The sequence below is a fragment of the Callorhinus ursinus genome, unplaced genomic scaffold (genome assembly GCF_003265705.2).
Source record: "Callorhinus ursinus isolate GAN/ISIS: 27379988/994484 unplaced genomic scaffold, GSC_fseal_2.0 scaffold10, whole genome shotgun sequence".
Lineage (NCBI taxonomy): Eukaryota > Metazoa > Chordata > Mammalia > Carnivora > Otariidae > Callorhinus > Callorhinus ursinus.
The window spans coordinates 85,365,396-85,385,840 of record NW_027397072.1 but is presented as its reverse complement, the minus strand read 5'-3'; the positions used below and the strand labels follow the sequence as shown (position 1 = coordinate 85,385,840).

At 44.8% G+C, this 20,445-nt stretch overlaps 1 protein-coding gene across 2 annotated transcripts in view; it reads left to right on the top strand.

Annotated features, from left to right (window-relative positions):
• UXS1 (UDP-glucuronate decarboxylase 1) overlaps nt 1–20,445 on the top strand; it is a 96,280-nt gene that overhangs the window by 15,604 nt on the left and 60,231 nt on the right. Inside the window, exons 2-5 of one of the 2 annotated variants that reach the window (XM_025869096.2) lie at nt 12,128–12,155; nt 13,446–13,494; nt 14,609–14,652; nt 20,221–20,281. In XM_025869096.2, coding sequence (XP_025724881.1) covers nt 12,128–12,155; nt 13,446–13,494; nt 14,609–14,652; nt 20,221–20,281 — 182 coding nt within the window. Of the gene's footprint in view, nt 1–12,127; nt 12,156–13,430; nt 13,495–14,608; nt 14,653–20,220; nt 20,282–20,445 lie in introns of both variants that reach the window. The other variant, XM_025869095.2, reaches the window with a different exon arrangement.

Sequence of the window (20,445 nt, the reverse complement as noted above, 5' to 3'; positions counted from 1 at the left end):
GGTGAGCGCTGTGAATTGTGCAAGACTTGTTGAATCACAGATCTGTACTTCTGAAACAAATAATGCAACGTATGTTAAGAAAAAAAGAAAAAGAAGAAGATGGCAGGAGGGGAAGAACGAAGGGGAGTAAGTCGGAGGGGGAGACGAACCATGAGAGACGATGGACTCTGAAAAACAAACTGAGGGTTCTAGAGGGGAGGGGGGGTAGGGGGATGGGTTAGCCTGGTGATGGGTATTAAAGAGGGCACATTCTGCGTGGAGCACTGGGTGTTACGCACAAACAATGAATCATGGAACACTGCATCCAAAACTAATGATGTCATGCATGGTGATTAACATAGCATAATAAAAATATATGTATATAAAAAAATAAAATAATAAATATATTCTGCAATAAAAAAAGAGTAAGTTACAGTTTGGATAGTAAGGTGCAAAGGGCATTGATATATGTCTTTTGGGGCTTAGTTTTAATTCACAGGTTTAACATTCTAACAATTTGGAAGCATTTGGAAGATCCCTTTCCCTCTTCTTTCCCCTTCCAGCTAACCCTGTTTCCCTTCCTGTTAGTTACTGGTTGACATTTTAGTATGTCTGTATGAGTCATCTAGATAGTTTCCTCTGCATTATGTATTCATAAAATATATTAGGTATTTTTAAAATGTACATGGTTTTATACCATGGATTTTTCTGTGATTTGCTTTTGTAGTTAACATATGGAGAAAATCTTTCAATGCAGAGATCTCATTTGTCTAAATGGTTGCCTAGAACTTAGTGGTCGATGTATATCGTGGGTTCTCACTTAAAGGAAGGCTTGCGTGGCTGAGGCTTTCAATGGGAGAGCTCTTCCCTTCAAACTTGTTCTTACAGCTTTCTTGAATCAAAGTGAAACCTGTTAAGGATAGCTCAATATTTAGAATTTTAAACCTTTACCTTAAAGACTGTCTCGGCTACAGATGGGTCCTTTGGGCATCCTGCCCAGAATAGTCAGGGGGAGCCCTGGGATCGGCCTGTGTTTGGAGAGGGCACCCCTCCTGGGCCTTGAGCATGGGGGAGCCAAGGGAGGGAGCACTGGACACCCTTTGGGGAGAAAGTCAGATGCTATGGTTATGCCAGGGCTTTGCTGTGCAGAGTGACTATGACACCCAGTCTCTGTCCCTAAGTGTGCCGGGTTGAGCTCGTGAGTTCCCAGTCCTAAGCAAGCTTTATCTCAGCCCGGCACCTTGCTTTCTATCAGAGATGAGACCATCTATGACAAGGTGCTGATTATTTCATATTTGGGAAGCACAAATATGATGTAAGAATCCCCCAGACATTCAGTGGGGTAGGAAGTCTGGGGAGGGTTGAGTGTGTTCAGAACTGCACTGGCCTGTTGGCGACAGGTGATGGAGGAGTGTGGGCCAGGGTGCTGGGGATGAGGGCATCCTGTGTGGCTGGCATTAGGGTGGGGGAGAGTGTGTCCCATGGAACCCTTCACATGGGGGGCAGTGAAAAGAAATTCTATTATATATATATATATATATATATATATATATATATTTTTTACTTTAGCTTACTTTAGCCTTTGCAGTGTGCATATACATATATATGGGGTGCTGGGGTGCATGCTCAGGACTTTTGATAATTGGAGCAGGCAATCAAAATCGTGTGGAGAACTTGGAAGTCTTGAGTAGGAAAATGACAAAGCCAGCAGCTTTCAGGACAGGACATCTGGTAAGGAAGGAGAAGTGCCACACGGAGGTGGAAGAAGTGGGAGGGCCGCAGTGGAGGGCTTCTGGTCCTGGTCGTGCAGTGGCCAGAGCCCAGGCAAGAGGCTGGCACAGGGTTGGAGCGGAGCATGTACTGAAGGGGCATGTCACATGTCCTTCCCAGTGGCCTGGGAAGGAAGGGAGGGCAGTGCAGAGGAAGAAGGGGCATCTAGAAATGCACTACAATGGAGGGAGGGTCCGCAGAGGGCTTATTTGTGCATTAACTCTGTTGTCCTCTTAACAAAACATGGGGTATCTTTTGAGCATGGGAAAACAACAGAGGTAGGCAGTTTACTGCAGAGAATCTTATACTGTGGGTGAATCGGCATCACCTGGAGCTCTCATTAAACCCCAGGGGCTGTGCCCCATCCCAGAGTTTCTGATTCAGGAGAGCTCGGTGGGCTGGGGAATCTGCATTTCTGACAGGGTCCCACGTGACACTCCTGCCACTGCCCCAGGGACACACTTTGTGTACCTCTGTTCTAAGCAACTATTTGTCCTGTACACCTAAGAGGGTCCCTGGGGAAGAGAGATTCTCTTATCCAGGCTTTTAAAACAGAATGGTAGAGTGCTTTGATATGATAGTTGAGTAAATGGTTTTGGATTCTGGATTTTTCTAACTTACCAGATTGGAGGATTTTAATAAGTCACCCTGTGTTTTGTAAGCCATGATGCTGCCCTGCTTGGAATGGACAGAAGCAACTCAGTGTCCTCTCTGGACCTAAAGAATGTATTTCAGCATTTCTTCCTACGAGTTGTAGAAATTAAAATACAGAGGTGTACAAAAAGGTCTTACCCCATGTGTCTCAGACTTCTGTGAAGACACCTGCATGTAGTTTTAAACATGTATATAGTTTTAAAAAGCAAAAAATTGATTCTACTGTTTCTGTTCTCACTTAATAGCGACATTTTTACATGTAGTAAAGACTCTTCAGAGGACCATATGTCCTCTGCGAAGTCTATGGTTTCTTCCCCTTTTAACCACTTTAAAAAAAAAAAAAAAAAAAAAAGGACCATCTTGGGGCAAAATTTCTTCCCATGGGAATGTCAGTACAGTTTTATTAGATAAGGCTATAAGACTGCATGAGTCACTTGAAATGTTTTATAGCCGCAGGTTGGGACCTGGCAGCTGGGACTTGCACGGAGTGCGGGGCAGGGCCTAGAAGGTGCTGCTATCTTGCCTGCTTCCACAGTCTGGGCCCAGGGCGGGGGGCCCCCAGAACAGGGTTAGTGTCACAGGGAGGGCGCAGAAGTAGGTGCTCCCAGAGGCTGCTCGGCCACCCCAAGTAGCCTTTTTTCTCTGAGACAGTTTTCCTCCTAACTGCTCAGGACAGTCAGAGGCCTGGCTGGGTGTGTGGGGTTCAGGGTTTTGGGCTCGGTTCCTTCAGGGCAGGCAGGAGGCAAAGATCCCCATTCAGTGACTGTTCCCCTTTGAGGTATGATGCTGCCTGACCCTGAACCTCTAATTCTTTTAGTGGGAACCGGAGACGTTGAATCTCCCCCCTTCTGCACATCTTCCTTTCTTATTCAAGAATTAAAAACAGAAGAGTATCTCCTAATTTGAACCTTCTGCTCCATATAAACAACTCTTTTAATGCTTTTCTTATTATAAGAGTAGTGTATTAAAAAAAAAAAGTAGGGGCGCCTGGGTGGCGCAGTCAGTTAAGCATCCAACTCTTGGTTTCAGCTCAGGTTGTAATCGAGCCCTGCGTCAGGCTTGGGATTCTCTCTCCCCCTCCTTCTGCCCCTCCTGCTCATGCTCTTGTGCACTGTCTCTGTTTCTCTCTTTCAAATAAATAAATCTTAAAAAAAAGTAATGTATATTCTTACCTTGTTTGAAAAAATTTCAGTTGTGCTGCTTCGAAGTTTACCTGAGGGGAGTCAAATATTTGCTGTGTTCTGGTACGAGGATTGTTGAGGTTCATCAGTGGTGAGCAAGGGGTGCATCTTTCTTTGACACATTTACAGTTCTGTTCAGGTCAGGCAGGCAGCCTGGGTGGTTGGGGAGGGAGGGTTTCCCCAGGGCGGCAGCCTCGATCTAGACTTTTTACCAAGGCGATGAGTTTGTGCAAAGCTGTGCTTTGGGTGTGGGGAAGGGTGCACGTGCACTTGGTTGGGAATGCATCAGGTGGGGAGGAGTTAAGCCCCGTATCCTGGGTTGACTTAAGGTCTGCCTCATCTCTAGATTAAAGGGCTGGGGACATTGCTGTCTGTTTTGATTCTGCTTATGTTTTTGCTGCTTGACCAACTATTTCAAAACTTAGGGGTATAAAATAGCAATCATTTTATTGTGCTTTTACGGGTTCATTGGGTCAGGAATTTGAAATGGGGAGAGCTCTTCTCTGTTACATGATGTCTGGGACTTCAGTTGGGACGGCTCAAACAGCCGGGCCTGGAGAACGTACTTCCTGGGGACTTCTTCACTGGCACATCTGGCGCCTGAGGACGACCTCAGCGAGGACTGGCTGTTAGCACCTGCACCGCACCTGGCTGTGACCCCATCTAGATCAGGGGCCCCAAAGACGGTGTGCCAGCAGACTTGAGGGAAGAGCACGCTGTTTATGACCAGCTCCCAAAGCCACATAGCGTCACTTCCGGCTTCCCCTATAGTGGAAATGGTCCCATGTCCACCAGATTCAAGGGGAGGACACACAGACCCCATCTCCTGACAGGAGAATTTTTGGACAGATAGTGCCACCAGGAAGGCCCTGTGTGAGAAACATAGTGACACCATACAGCTTTGCAGTGAGCACTTGGCACAAAGTGAGTCATAGCTTAGACGAGGCGTTCTGTTGTAGTTAACACGCTCAGAAAACCTGGAGAGGAACAGTAAACAGTCACAGCAGAATGCATGCTGCAGGGTAAATGTGCTTTAGCACTGCTGCAACTTCCTGTGCCGGTAATACTCATTTTAAATGAGCTCAAGGCGCCCAGGATTTGTACAGGGTTGCTGATTTGCATGCTTCTCTAAATTAAAGTGTTCTTGACCTGAGCAGATGGGGATTGGAATTGCTGTTCACTGTCTTGAGATAGGGACCCTCTTCAGCATGCACAGAAGCTTTGCTGTCCCCTGAAGGATTTCATGACCTCCGTGTTTCTCAGTTTTAGCTGAAGCACCTGCCGCACACAGGGCTCAGAGGGTGGGGGATTAGCTTAGAGGACAAGTTTAGAAAAAAAACAAACCCGAGATTCCTTTTTTCACTGGAGTTGGGGGTGACTCTGGGGCCTTGAATGAGGCCTCCCACTTGGAAGTGTTGGCAGACTGTGGGTGGTGACTGGAGGCTCCTCTTGGTTCTGGTCTGCGGCTGTGAAGTGGAGGAGACAACATGACCTCGTGACTAGGAACAGTGAGCGGGAAAGGCCGGTGTGGGGTCACCGGCGGCGGTGACATCGGCATCACTGTGCTTGCTGCTCGCACGCCTTGGCCTTGTCGGGAGCCTCCCCGGGGCTGTGGCCATCGCCCGGCTGGATGCACAGTCAGGGCCACGTGCTGTTGAGCCTTTGACATGCTGGCCTCACACAGGTACCCTACGCGCACCTCTCGCTGGCGCTGGCCTTCCTGGCTCCGGGCCTCTGTTTCCATTTGCCTGGTGGACATCTTTAGCCTGGATGCTTCCAGTGGGAGTGTGGGCTAATCCTAGACCGGTGTCCCCCGCCCCCCGCCCCCCGCTCTCCTCCACCTCTGGTGTTCCTGTCTCCTGATTACACCCATTCACCACCCCCTTCTGTTCTCGGCATTCTCTACCCATCTGTCCCTCACACCCCTGCTTCCTGCCCTGCCACACACTCAGTGATTGCTCGTAGCCCACTCACCAGAGCCCTGCTGTCTTGGAATGCTAGGAAGGGGAACCAGGGGTGCTCATATCCTCCGAGGACATCTTCTTCACAGGCCAGTGGATGTCCCCGCACCCCCCGTCTCCACAGGTCAATGCCTCCTCTCTGCTCCCCAGGACTGGGTCAACGGCAGCCTTTACTTCCCTGGTGTGTATTACATAGAGGTGGCTTTCGGCAGTTCTCTGTGTAAGGACAAGCCCGCCTGCACCGGGGTGGCAGGCAGTCATTCTGGGATCTCTTAGAGCAGGGATTGATAAGCAGCTATGGCCCATGAGCCAAATCCAGCCCACGCCTGAGCTAAGAAAGTTTTAAAAATTTTTACACGGTTGAAACAAAGTAAAAAAAGGAATGCTATTTCATAACACACGAAATTCAAATTTCTGTATCCTTGAATGAAGTTGTGCGGGAGCATGGTCACGCTTTTACGAATTATCTAGGACCGTGTCACACTTCAGTGGCAATGTTGAGTCATGGCTTCAGCGATCATACGGCCCACAAAGCCTAAAATATTTACTCTCTGCCCCTTTACAGAAGAAGTTTGCTGACTCCTGCCTTAGAGCAGTGATTCCCGGTCATGTGGGAGAGCTTTTCATTCATGCCTCCTTCTTTCAGCAAATACTGAGTGAGCACTGAACAGTATGTGGCAGTGTCTCGACGTCCGAGAACAGCAGTGAACGAAATAGTCTTTGCTCTCTTGAGGCTTCCATTTTCTTGGCTGGAAACATACAAGCACAGAGCTTTATAGATATGTGGGTATATTATCTGGTGGTAAGTGCTGTGAAGAAAAGAAAGGTTGAGTGTGGGTAGGGAGGAAAGAGGAGGTGTGGGGCACTGTTAGGGATAGATTGGTCGGGAAGACCTCCCTGAGCTGAAACCTGGATGAACTGAGGGGGGCAGATAAAGAGGCGTTTGGAAGAAGAGTTAAATACAAAGACCCTGAGGCAAGTTGGAGAAATTACCAGGGTCCAGAGTGGCTTGAGCCTGGACTGTCTGTGCGGATAGGCAACAGGTGAGTGGCTGTGGCAGGCCACCAGATCTCTTAAGTGCAGGCTCTCCACCTTCCCTTCACCACCTCTCTCTAGGTGATTCTGCCCCCTGGGGCACTTGAAAAAATGCAACATCCAGGCTGCTCTGCAGAGATCCTGATTCATGAGGTCTGAAGTGTAGACGGTGTAGGGCCTCCCAGGCTCTGGGAGGCCCAGTGTTTATCCCTTGAAGCTGGAAAAGGCAGACCCTCACGCCACTCTCCCCCAGGGGCCCCCCTGCCAGTTCCTAGTCATTGTTAGGTCCTGGAGAAACTTTTCAGTCTTAGGGGCCCCATGGATTAGGAGCCTTTGCTGCAAGACCTCATAAAGTGCTTGGCTCCTAGCAGGGGCTCAATATCTAAAAGTGTGTTTTTAAAAGGAGACTTGGATTTATGCCGGTGACCATCTGAGAGGAGTTTGCGGGCATGCCAGTTCTCCCATTGCGCTGTCTTTGAAGGACTGTTTATGATCTGGGTCAGTCCCCCATCGTCTTGTGGGTGGCTGGCGAACCCCATCTTTTCCTGCATGAGCAGGGTCAAGCTGTTTCCCCTTGTGGTCCCAGGCGGGCCCCTACTGCGTCGTGTCAGCTGAGCCTCGCCTGCCCCCCTGGCCCAGCCCTCTCGTGTGTGTGTGTACCATGTGTATGTTGCCTACCATACAGGTGAGGTTGGGCACAGGGTCTTAGCACCCCCCTCACCCACAGCCACCATTGTGGTTGGATGGCTGGCTGGTGGATGAGCAAAGAAAGGATTTTTGCAAATACTGAAGACAGAAGGCAAATCCTGCATGCATTCTCCATGTGGTCACACTGTCTAATGTCACCAAGCCGAGGTTGGTGAGCCCCTGGCATGCTGGTTTGTAGGCTGTCTGGCTGTCCGTACTCGCCTGCAGGCCCGCTGGGCGTATTGTGTGTAATATAGGTGTGTGCCCATTGGCCAAGTCGGGGAGTGGCTTCCCTAACTCACACTCCCTCCTCTGACTTAGGATAAAAGCACATGTGCTCTCTAGGTGAAAATGGTGATTGCAGCCATTTAAAATGTATAGGTGTGAAATGGAAATGGTTTTGTTTGATCCAGTGTCATAACAGTCCTTAAAATAGGGTAATAGGATTCCTGGTGAAGAATCCGCACCTTCTGTGCGGTCTGGCATTCAAGGACTCAGAGTCTAAAAACCAATGCACCTCTGAAGTTTCAAGCTTTTATGGGAGATTTTTGAAAGCTTTGTATGCGTGGTTTTGCACGGACTTTCAAGGACTTTCCCCCTAGACTTCCTGAAATTCATTCAGGAATCTGGTGGAGACCCACAGGTTTCAGATTGAGAAATTATGTTCTAAAAGGATTTGTCTCGAGTGCTCTCTGATTAATATTTAAGAAACCACGTTAGACTAATAGGGACTACGAAGGCATTGAATGAGCATTTTAATTTTTCCTTTGTTGGAAAAGGACACTCTTTTTAATCATACTCTTAAAAATATCACTCAATCTTTTTTGCCCTAAATGAAAATTTCTATGTGAAAGATTTTCTTGAACGGAGTTTCCTTGCATAGCATGAAGTCTGGATACAGACAGAGAATTGGGAAACCAGTGTGCCTCAGTTTGCGTGCAAAGTATTTTTAAAATAAAAATCAGAATAAATTAACTTGAAAGCTGTGTAAGGGAATTTGATCTTAAGCCCTTTGTCAATGATGGTGAATGCTTATCTTTTTTAAAATACTTTTCTTAATACTGAGTCCTTGTATGGTATATAATTGACTTAATTTAGTTCCGTTTAGTTCAGGTATCTGTAGAGTACAGCTCTTCGTAATTCCCAGCGATCCCTTTGCAACACTGTAAGGTAGGTCACACTCACTTAAGCAGGTTGCAGAATTCTAAAAGCAACGTTAATTTTTAATACTGTTTTACTTTTAAACTTCGTGCCTTGCAAGGTTCCAGGCCAGTCTACACAGAACACGGGGAGCAAGGCTCCATAATTGTTGGGAATTGCCTGTGTTTTCCTCCTTGGAATGAGTCTGTGGTAATACAGGAACTTTTCCTGCCTACTGGCTGTCTTTGGTGTGTGCTGGGCTGAGTCCATTTTGTTCTCTAAAACAAAGCAGGCAGAGCTTTTGAGAGTTTAGAAAGAAGCCAGAAACACTTGACATAAAAACATCTTAAAGATTAATTGGTGATAACACTTCTGAAAAGAGAAGGTACTAAGCAGGGGATAAATGTAGTAAAGTGAAAACATTCCTCGACCTCCTCTATTCATCTGATTTTGGTGGCTGGCCTGAATGTGTTTGGTGTTGCAAATATGAATCAGCCCTCATCTTGCAGGGAGACCCACCCGTAAACTGCCCATTAAAAAGAAATGTGTCTTTGGTGCTCTGACAACTCAGAGGGCTCCTGATGTCCCCTGGAGCAGGCAGGGAGGTTGGGGAGGTTTTCTCAAGAATGTCATGCGCAGGTAAGGTGTGTGCACTTCTGACCATATGTAGATGGACCTGCTTTAGGGAGGGTGGAGGCTGCAAATGGAGGGTGGAGGTAATTGTGGCCTACATAGAGGTCTGATTGGTGAGGAGGGGAGTTGAGGTTATGAAGCTCTCGGGGTGGGGGGGAGGGGTGAACTGGGGGACCAGTAGGAAAGGGGAGAGCACTCAGAGCCCTGGTGTCTGTACTTCAAGGAGGGCGAAGACATCCAGGAAGGGGGGCAGCCTCGCATGCTCTCAGATGGTCTAAGGGATGATAGAAGATTGAGAAACACCTCTGAGACAGACCTTTTAAACTGATTCAAGAAAAGGCTAAAAAGAAAATGAACAAACTAGTAACCATGGAATGATTTGAAAAGGTTGTCAAAAGGTATTATCCACCCTAAGACATCTTAAGGAGTGGATAATTCCCCTCCTGAGGTTCCACAGCCAGAGAGGGACTGCTTCTTGGTGTATTTTGACAAGCAACAGAATCCTAAAGTCAAAATGACACGATTGGTTTATTTGAGGTACACAGTGAAGAACAGGGCCCATGGGGTTTGCCAACTGCAGGTTCGTCCACAACGCTGGCACTGAGCTGACCACTGACCCCCCCGTGTTCCCAGGTCTTCTGAGGGGTGGGGGGCATGGCATTCAGCAAGGGTTTGGAAATCTTTTCCCTCCTTTTTAAAACACAAGGTAAGAACACAGATACAAGGAAAGATAAACACGTCACCATTTAAACAGTATTTTGGCATCTTCAGACAGTCTTATTCTAGGTGGTTTTTAGTAGCAGAAGTCATACTGCATATATGTTTTCTCATCTGGAATTGTCATAACTGCGTTACCATGTTGCAGTGTATTTTCATAACCATATTTTTTAACCAAGATATAATTGACATGTAACATTATATATAGTATTATATTAGTAACATACATAATATTATGTATTAGTTTATATTATGTAAGTTAATAGTTAACATCTGTCTCTATATACTACTATATATATATACACAGTGTATATTATGTAAGTCTAGTTACCATTCATCACCACACATAGTTACACATTTGTGTGTGTGTGTGTGTGATGAGAACTTTTAAGATTTACTCTTAGCAACTTTCAAATAAGCAATACAATATTAATAACTAGTCACCATGCTGTACATTACATCCCCAGGACTTATTTTGACCACCTTCACCCATTTCACCTACACACCCACCTGCTCACTTCTGGCAACTACTAATCTGTTCTCTCTATGAACTTGGGTTTTTGTTTCATTCTGTTTTTGAATATTCCACATATAAATGAGATCATACAGTATTTGTCTTTCTCTGTCTGACTTACCTCAGAAGTAGCATAGTGCCCTCGAGGTCCATCCATGTTACCTCAAGTGGCAGGATTTCCTTCTTTTTATGGCCGAATAATCCATTCATGCATGGATGGAAACTTGGATTGTTTCTATGTCTTGGCTGTTGTCAATAATGCGGTGAATGGGGGTGCAGATATTTTTTCAAGTTAGTGTTTTTGTTTCCTTCAGATAAATACCCAGAAACGGAATGCTGGATCATATGGTATTTCTGTTTTTAATTTTTGAGGAACCTCTTACTGTTTTACATAGCGGCTGCCCCAGTGTATATTCCCGCCAACAGTGCATGATGGTTCCCTGTTCTCCATGTCCTTGCCAACACTTGTTATTTCTTGTCTGTTTGATGACAGTCATTGTGAGATTTAATGGCTTTCTGATTTTATTGAAAGGCTGTACCATAATTTATATAGCAATTCCCCAATCGTAGGACATTTGGGTTTATTCCCCCCACCCCCCCTTTTTTTAAATAACTAAAGCCGTGATTTGTGAAGGCGGCTTTCCTGTATATATATGTATATTCTTAGGATAATACTCAAAAGTCAGCTCATGTGGTCCAAAGGTATAAACATTCTCTATTTTTTTTAATGAATAAGGAATATAGTATGGATTTATAGTAGTTTTCCCATTTCTTGCTTGCCACTTTTATTTAGTTATTTATTGCTGTCTTTTGTATCAGTTGCTTACTACACTGGAGAGGAACGTGCTTGTGTGGAGTCAGCAACAAGTGATTTTGGAAACTGAGTCCTATTCAGTAAACATTTATTAAACCCCTACTATGTACCAGACAATGACAATAAGAAGATGCCTGGGAGTAGATCCTAACCTGAAGGCCTTCCTGAGCTCACAGAATTGCCATCTCCAGGATGGGTGTGTGTGGGGGGGGGGGGGGGGGGGATGTGTGCATTTGCTCTCTGTCTTTCTCTAGTACCTAAGAGCATCTGGCCCTTAGGAGGTATTCCGTATTTGGGGGATGATTACAGGAGGGCCAGAGAGGAATGAGTACAAATATTAGAGACACTCATTCATGGGAAAGGTTTCTTTATTAAATAATTCTCTGTTCAGTAACTTCATGTGGTGGCTCATAGTCTAGTATTATGTTTTTAAAGTTATCCATGGCAAAACTTCACTGCGGCAGCTGGGTTGGTTTATTCACATTTATTGAGCACCAGCTGTGTACACATGACAACCTGCCCTCCAGGTGTCCATAATCAAGGAAGCAGGCCAGCTGTTGAGAAACTAGACTGCGAGAGAGATGTGCCAAGTGTGAGAAAGGATGGGCTTCCAGGTGAAGTTAAGCCACAGTGTCAGGCCATTATCTAACCTCTCTGGGTTTTGGTTTCATAGACATTTAAAAGGAAAAGGCCGGACTGAGCCCTAGGATCTCTTTCAAACATGCAGTTCTTTGATGCTTGTGACTGGCTCTTCCTCAGACAAAGGTTGGGACATACTGCTTATCAAAACACAAGCACAGTTGAACTCCAGACCCCAAAAGAGGTAATCCAAAATTAAAGAGATGTATCGGATCCTCTTTTCACTTATTTTTTAGTAGGACTTAATACTCCAGAAGTGTGCATTTTGTTGTCTTCATGAGCTGTAATTTAGATTTCTTAGTGTACTTGAAATATTGGTTAAACATTAAAATTGTATAAGTTGGAATCCTTGCATATCACAAAGTTAAATATTGACTTAATTTTCTTCTTCTTTCCCTTCCAGCTGTTTGGGGCAACTTCGTTAATATGAGGTAACTGTTTTTAATAAGTTGGATGTTGTGGTTGGGTTTTACAGACACATTTCAGTTATTACAAATAGACTGTAGATGGCATGGGTTAATTGAATATTTTAAAAATGAAACAGATTTTTTTTTGCCATTCATACATCTGAGCTTTGTCTTTTTTTCTTATGGATATTCTCGAGGAATACATCTGATTTTACTATTTGCTCAGGTAAAGCCCAGTTTTACTGGCTGGCTCCTCTGCATTGCCTACTTCAGGGTCCCTTCCCTCCTTTTGTACACAGGAAAGGGTTGACCCTAGCTTTTGCCCTGCTAAATGTGATTGTGTTTCTGGGTGGCTTGGACAAGCACACGATGGGGGCATGCCTTTCCAAAGCCTTTTGAGAAGGGGGCTGTCTTTAGGAAACCATGGCAGGCCCCTGGCCCTGGGAGTACACCAGTAGATTCTGAGGCCACCTGCTTATCTCAGGATTCAGCCCCAAGAAGCCTTCTGGCCTGAGTGTGCATTCTTTGTGCTTTGTGATAAACGTAGGATGGACACTCAGAAGAGTAAAATCCTGTGTTGATATTCTGAAACAACAACAACAAAAAAATTAACAAGCATTCATTGTCAAAACAAATTTGGCCCTCTTAGTACAGTTTTACATTTGAAGAAAAATTCCTTCCACTTTGTCTGCCTTGGTAGTGAAAATAAAAGAGCAGCAACCACAGTTGTGGTGCTGGTGGTGGGCTTGGCAGTCAGACGCCCCTGCACTGGACTACTAGGGTAAAGGGTTGCTGTGCCCCCACCAGGCTTTTCAGATTGAGTGGGTTTTGCAAGGCCAGTGGGGAGGTGTTGATCTGATTCCTAACACCAGGGTGTGAGTGTCTCCTGACAAAGACTTGTGTCTGTGGCTAGGAGGGGTACTCAGATCCCAGTTAAAGGAACTCTGTTTTTTTACTTGGAAAAGCTCCATTTTGCAGCAGAGAGACTTGGACTCCTATAGACACACTTCCTGCCTCTAATTTAAAATCCCATGTTGAGTATAATGTGAAAGATTATTTTAGTGGAATAGAAATAACGCTTACAAAGTAGAGGTGAGCTGGTGAGATGAATCTGAGATTTCCTCTCCTCCATTGTCTTCCGTTCCTTGGGTGCACCCCCTTCTGGAGGGAATTGGAACCTGGGACTGATGTTTGGGGAGGGGAGCGGCGAGATGGTCCGCAGCCTTTGGTTTGTGTTGTCGTTTGTTCAGAAATAAATCTTGAGCTCATCAAGCCTCTCAGTGGGTCTCAGTTTCGCAGCTTTCTACTCAACAGGTCTATCCAGGAAAATGGTGAACTCAAAATCGAGAGCAAGATCGAAGAGGTTAGTTCCTTTCCTGTATTTTGCTTCTATTTTGTCGTTATATTTGTCAGTTTTGGTTCTTTGGCTTGTGCTGGTACCTTTCTTGTGGGAGCCTGATGCTAACCCGTGATTTTGAAAACATCTCTTCAAAAATTACTCCCTTATTTCGAGGAGCCTTTCCATCTGTTACGCTGTGGATACACCTCTGTGTCAGCGTTTGTCCATCTGATCAAGGTGTGTGATGTACTGAATTCTACCTCAGAGGCAAAATGGATTTACGAGTTTGTCTGACGTTTCAACTGACCTTCCCAGAATTTCTTAGAGAAAGGGAAGTGAGTACTTTCACCAGGGATGGAGGCAAGTGCCAGCATCCACTCACCCCAGCAGATGCCGTAAGGAAAACCGGCCCAACTTCGATGCTAGGACGGGGACCTTGGGCAGTGCCCACATGCATGGATGGGGAAGCCACACACCTGCTCCCCGAAAGCTAGCGCCTCTGGTTGATTATATACCTTCTATTTAAAAATAATTGCTTATGTTTTTAGTCCAGTAATTGTGGATATAGGTGCGTGAGTGTGACGTGGGCTGCGGGGGGAGATGGGAAGTCAGTCATTCTGATCTGAAGCCAAATGTCACAGTTGTGGGGAAGCTCTCAATCGCTCTCGTCCTTCTAGCCCAGCTCCCGGTGTTAACACACAGGAATTTGGGTCTGCCCACAGCTTGCCCTTCCTTATTAGCGCGCTGAGCACATGATGTGGAGATAATGTGCAGAAACAAGAGGTTAAGCTTTGTGGGCAGCGCTGAAGGGATTTTTTCATTCCTGAAAAGAAGAGAGTGGTGTTGATCTGTCTGTTCTTGTGAGCCTCAGCTGCCTTGCTTGTTGTAAGGAAACTAAAAGGTTAATTTTCCCAGAGACTTAAGTGTCTGTGGAGTAAGAGTTCCAACATGCAGTGTATCATCTCGATTCTTGACTTGTGATCCAAGTAGTATAACTTAATTTCAAGCTGGAAGTGGAGAGTAGAAGAAATTACAATCTGTTTTGCGTGATGTCGTGCCCATGTGGAACATCAGAGAGGGGGGAAGTGGTGGAGAACTGTCTTTGCTTCAAAACTGATGTTGGTTATTTTTGTTTTAGATCGTTGAACCACTAAGAGAGAAAATCAGAGATTTGGAAAAAAGGTATGTGCACTTTTTTTTTTTTTAAGGAAAATACTTCTATCCTTTTGACTTTAGAAGGTCAGTATCCAATATAAATTCATCTCAACTGTATAATTCTTTTTTTCATCTGTGTAATTAATTCTATAATATGAAAGCTATCAGGCACTTTCAATATAGGAACTCGTCTGTGAGAAGGTAGATGTTTACTGTAAAATTCAGATGCCGTGGTTTTAAACCCTTTTTTTTTCTTTTGTCATTATGAACTATTTCTTATGAAAGCTATGGAAAGCTTTTTTTGGAAGCTATGGAAGCTTTTTTTCTCTCTAGGAAAAAAGTTATTTATTTATTTTAATAAAGTTATTTTTTTAGGAGTCTTCCTATGTTAGAAGTCCTTCCTCTGTTAACCTCTGTCAGTTTGATTTCTACAAACTATGATGATGTAAACAAAGGGCCACATAAATGTTTTGTTGGGTTTTTTTTAACTCTGATGCAAATAGTCCAAACATGAGAAGAAGAGAGGATCTAAGTGTGTTGTAATCTTCCCTTTACAAATTCTGTGAATTTCTCAGTTCCTGAAAATTCATGGTATACAAACTGAAGCTAAGCCTTACCTTCTTTTAAGTTATGCAGGGCATTCAGGTAGTGTCTCACAAATATTGATTAGTCTGAGAGAATTCCAAAACAAGAAAATAAAGCTGGAGGACCTAAAACCTTTTACTGTGTGTAAGTACTATAAGAAATTAGGGTCAGTAATTTGCTTGTCGCCATACATCAGGAAGGTTCCAGAACGGAGTCCAGGTAAAGTGGATGGAAGGGAAGAATAATATAATACAGTGAGAACTTACTTGAATCAGATTCCAAAGCAAGTTGCTCCTCACCTTTTGTCGTGGTCTCCCCCTGACCCCTGCCTGCCAGTGTGTGGCTCTGCTGCACCCACATTCCCTCTCTCTCTCAAACAGTTGAGCTCCAGGCGCTAGAACTTTTCCCTTGAGTTTATTGGTATATGTGCTGCTGAAGCGAGCACTTCCCTTGAGTTTATTGGGAAAACTGTGTGTCCAGAGTTGGGTCTTTAGGGGTTTATTTATTTATTTATTTTAAAGATTTTATTTATTTATTTGACAGAGACACAGCGAGAGAGGGAACACAAGCAGGGGAGGTGGGAGAGGGAGAAGCGGGCTTCCGGTGGAGCAGGGAGCCTGATGCGGGGCTCGATCCCAGGACCCTGGGATCATGACCTGAGCCGAAGGCAGACGCTTAAGGACTGAGCCACCCAGGCGCCCCGGTCTTTAGAGGTTTAAAAAAGAAAAGTAAAAACACTCACCCAAAGTTTATGTCATGTTTTGTTTTGTTTTGTTTTTTTCTTTTCTTGGGATGAGTTTGGATGATCTGCATCGGGATTGTATGAACCTTTTGCAAGCCCAGATTAAAAAGCAAGAAATGGAGAGCAAGTTTTTCTTTGGTTTCGGTGTTTTCAATAAATGATCAAAGAGAACTGAGGGGGTTCAATAAATGATCAAAGAGAACAAAATGTGTTCATCTTCTTCTTGTCTTCAACTGATAGTTTATATGCAGTCAAGCAAACAGTTTCAACTCTTACTGGACACAAAGTTATTTTTTAACAGATCAAGTTAAGTAATATAAACTTGTTATTTGTACCTTAAATTTTCTTGCCATCATTTGGGCTGAAATTATGCTGCTTATAGCATTATGTTGGATGGGAGCCAGAAATTCCGCCTTCGGTAAAACTGGAATAATTTGAGAGATTTCATTTTATTTTTTTAAGATTTTATTTATTTATTTGACAGAGAGAGACACAGCAAGAGAGGGAACACAGTAAGGGGAGTGGGAGAGGGAGAAGCAGACTTCCCGCCAAGCAGGGAGCCCAGTGTGGGACTCGATCCCAGGACCCTGGGACCATGCCCTGAGCTGAAGGCAGACGCTTAACGACTGAGCCACCCAGGTGCCCTAATCTGAGAGATTTTAATTGAAACTTAAAAAAATTGTTTATGGTAAGAATAACCCACCAGGTTTTATGTTGCCCCCCCAAAAAAATTGCTCACCGCTGATATATTCTTTAGAGAGTAATATTTATGAAAAGTGAATTAATTGGATAACTTCCCTAAGGCGATGGCTTACACACATGATCTCTTGAAATAGGAGAATTTTATGATTCCTTTTGATACTTTTGTGATGTTCTTTGTCCTTTTTAAATCAGAAAGTGAAGCGCAAGTATAAATATAATCTTGAAGAATGTGCCAGTAACTCTTGTCAAATTGTGAGAGTTACCTTTAAGATAGGTGCAGAGGTTAAGTGTTTTCTCCTTAGTTCTGCTTTACTAGTTACTCATCCTAAAATCGTTCTGGTCTCTGGGTTGGTGAGCAAGTCAGGTGACAGATGAGCCAGGGTGGTTGTGTTAGCTAGAAAGTCAAGTACGGACATGACTTTGTGGTAGAAATCGATAGAGCTCTGTCTGGTTTTATTTTTCCTGACTGATTTGTATGATAAGAATGGTCAAATACCCATCTTGACATGAGCAAGATAAGAACGTAACTGGATTATGTTGTCTTGATGTGCTTGTCATTTGGGGGCAAAGTGACCCCCAGGAAATAAGGATATATCTGAAAGGTAGGGATTATATGTATATGGGGAAAGAAATGGGCACAATGCCATTCTAGAAGCCTGAGTAAGTGGGTTATGTGAGTTTTTTCTCTTCTTTACTACACCCCCCCATTTCTTAACAGTTTGATTGCCTGACATTTGTTTAATTTCATCTCAATATCTTTAAATGTTCTGTGAATAGATAGCGAGTAATGAGAATTTAAATTCTAAGTAAAAATGCTTCTTACTGGCTACCTTAATGTACAGGAAGTTTAGAGTCTAGAATGGCATAAAATAATTACTAAAGGATTAATTTTTGGGGGTAAGAAAAGATCCATTATCCAATTCCTGCTTCATTTACCTCCCTTGCTTGTCTCACACTCAGAAATGCAGAATGCAGGCTTCGTGTTGGCAGGGTCTTGCCTCTCTACGTTGTTTGCTTCTGTGTCCTCAGTGTATGGCACAAAATAGGTGCCCAATAAAAAGTTCTGGAATAAATGAATATATGGATGAGCCAGTATGCTGCTGCATAGGGTTTTAACCTGCTGCAGGCCTTTAAAGAAGCCTGTGCCTTTCCCTTGCCCATTTTGCCCAATGCTGGTAAGGTGCAGGAGGGGAAGCCCGAGTGGCAAGCTGAAGGAGTGGCCCAGCTAGCACCACATCAGAGTCACATCATACAATCCCCTCACGCAGTCCCCTCACACAGTCCTCTCACGCAGTCCCCTCAGAGTCACCTCACACAGTCCTCTCACGCAGTCCCCTCAGAGTCACCTCACACAGTCCTCTCACGCAGTCCCCTCAGAGTCACCTCACACAGTCCCCTCACGCAGTCCCCTGAGTCCCCTCACACCATCCCCTCATGCAGTCCCCTCATGCTGTCACCTCAGAGTTGTCTCATGCAGTCCTCCCCATGCAGTCACCTCACACAGTCCCTTCACACAGTCACCTCAGAGTTACTACTCAGCCCCTCACGCAGTCCCCTCACACAGTCACCTGAGTCACCTCACACAGTTCCCTCATGCAGTCACCTGAGAGTCACTTCACACAGTCCCCTCACACACACCCCTAGCTCTGTCATCCGTGACTGCAGGAAGGCAAACAGTGGAAGTGCAAACTTAGGGAGACCCTGAAGGAGCTTACCCCTGCTCTTATTTCTGGCTTTGTGTGCCTGACTTCTCAAAGGAAGAAATGAGGGTTATAAGAGAGTCCTTCCAGCAGTTTAATAACTTGATCATACATATGAAATCTGAAACTTGGTTGCTACATGTTGAAGAAAACAAAGCAAGAAGCCCAGCCGGTGTTTTCGTTTTTTAAAGGTTTGTAGCACACAGTGTTTGAAGTAGGTTTATCAGTCTCTACTCCACATGTGACCATGTGTCAGGCAGTTATGTTTTTGCTTCAGTTTTATTGAACTGTATTTCCTATAAGAAAAGTGTTTGCTGTTTCCTCTCCGGTACAAGGAGCAACAGTGGGCAGGTGGGGAGAGGGTCAGCCTGGAAGGAGCGAGACACCGTAGGTGCGCCACATGGCTGGCTGTGGAATTTGGGATTGAGGCTGGAGTGGTGGATGTCGGGGCTGTGTGAGGGGTGCACACAGCCAGTGCTGTGGTTTGCTTGGCCATGTCCAGCTGACTGATGGAGAAAGTATTTGGAATGACAAGAAGTGTCACTTCTCAAAGAAGGCATCTGTCAGGCTCCCTGAAGGCTTCCACTGTTCCAGCAGGCAGAATGTGCCCTGGCCCACAGCCGCTGTGAGAACATTCACTTGGGCATTACCTGTGGTAAAGACAGCTCCTGCCAGGGCAGCCCTCTGGGGAAGGTGCTGTGATTACCCTTTGACAGCAGGAAGCCCTGAGGTGCACAGAGCTCTTGGGGGTCTTGCTCTGGGTCACAGAACTAATAAGAGAGAAGGCCAAGATTTTCACTCATTCCCTCAGATTCTCCCACCTGCCTGCTTCCGGTTTTGTAGTCTGCAAGGGGAACTTGACCTTTTGAGAATCTGGAAGCTCTTAATAGGGGAATTCATCTGCATTGGAAAAGAAAGCCCTCCTGCCCCAAGCTCTAAGCATGTTTCCACTCTTCCAGGAGATGAGAAACACTTGCTTCAAGGTCTTCTGTCTAACGACCTGTCATATTCTGTTCAGTTCAGCGAGCATTGAGGAAATGCCTTCTGTATCCCAGCTGGGGATGTGGAGGGGATGAGACAGTGCCCCTGGCACCTCTCCAATTAAAATAATGACTGTAAAGTTGGTTTCTCTGAATTTAGTAAAAACACTTTGTTCCTAACTGAACCATTTAACCACTTTAAGAATGGATATTTCAAATCTGCATTTATCAACTCTCATTTGATCTTTTATCTGCAGCTTGCACTGCCCTGCTCCGGAAACATCAGTAGGGGTTAGGGACCCATGTGACCTTTTCTGGGGGCAAGAGGCATTATGGAAAGATGGGATGAGATTTAAGATGTGTTGAGAGCAGACCACGGAGGCAGAAAGTGCTGGTGCCCAGCCATTTTGTCCTGGGGGACCGGTGCAGAAGGAGATGCTGCAATTGCGAAATTGCCCAGAGTAAGGGAGCAGGCTTAGTCAGTTTTTTTCTTTTCTTCCCCTTGCAAGGCACAGTGTCCTGCTTTGGGTCTGTGACTTCACACAGCTGCTTTCTTCCTTCCAGACCTCGATACAGCATTATAAGGAGGCCACCACCCCCTTATTTTGTGCTTAGCTCTGGCTGCATGTAGCCTGTACCTTGGTAAATTTTCCCTTCTCCAGGATGGAATCTCTATCCTCAGCTTGATGTTACACAAGGAGCCGGTTGCATATTTCTTGAATTCAGATGAGCCAATAACCGCTTGGTTCCTACAGCCCTCACTTGGAATGGATAGAAGGAGCAGACAATAATAATGCCACAGTCTAGCCTTTGTTTTCATGGTAGTAGAGAAAATCCTCACAGGAGATGTTTGACTTTTCTTTTCTCATCTCTTCATGTTCTACAGCTTCACCCAGAAATACCCGCCAGTAAAATTTTTATCAGAAAAGGACCGTAAAAGAATTTTGGTAAGTTTGCACATCTGATTAATATTTATAGTATCAAGAAGCTGGCTTCTTAAATAGAGGTAGAATTCACATACTGTAAGTCACCCGTTCAGAATATATGGCGTACTGGTTTATAGTATGTTTACAAAGTCCTACGACAGCACTCCATTCTAATTCCAGAATGT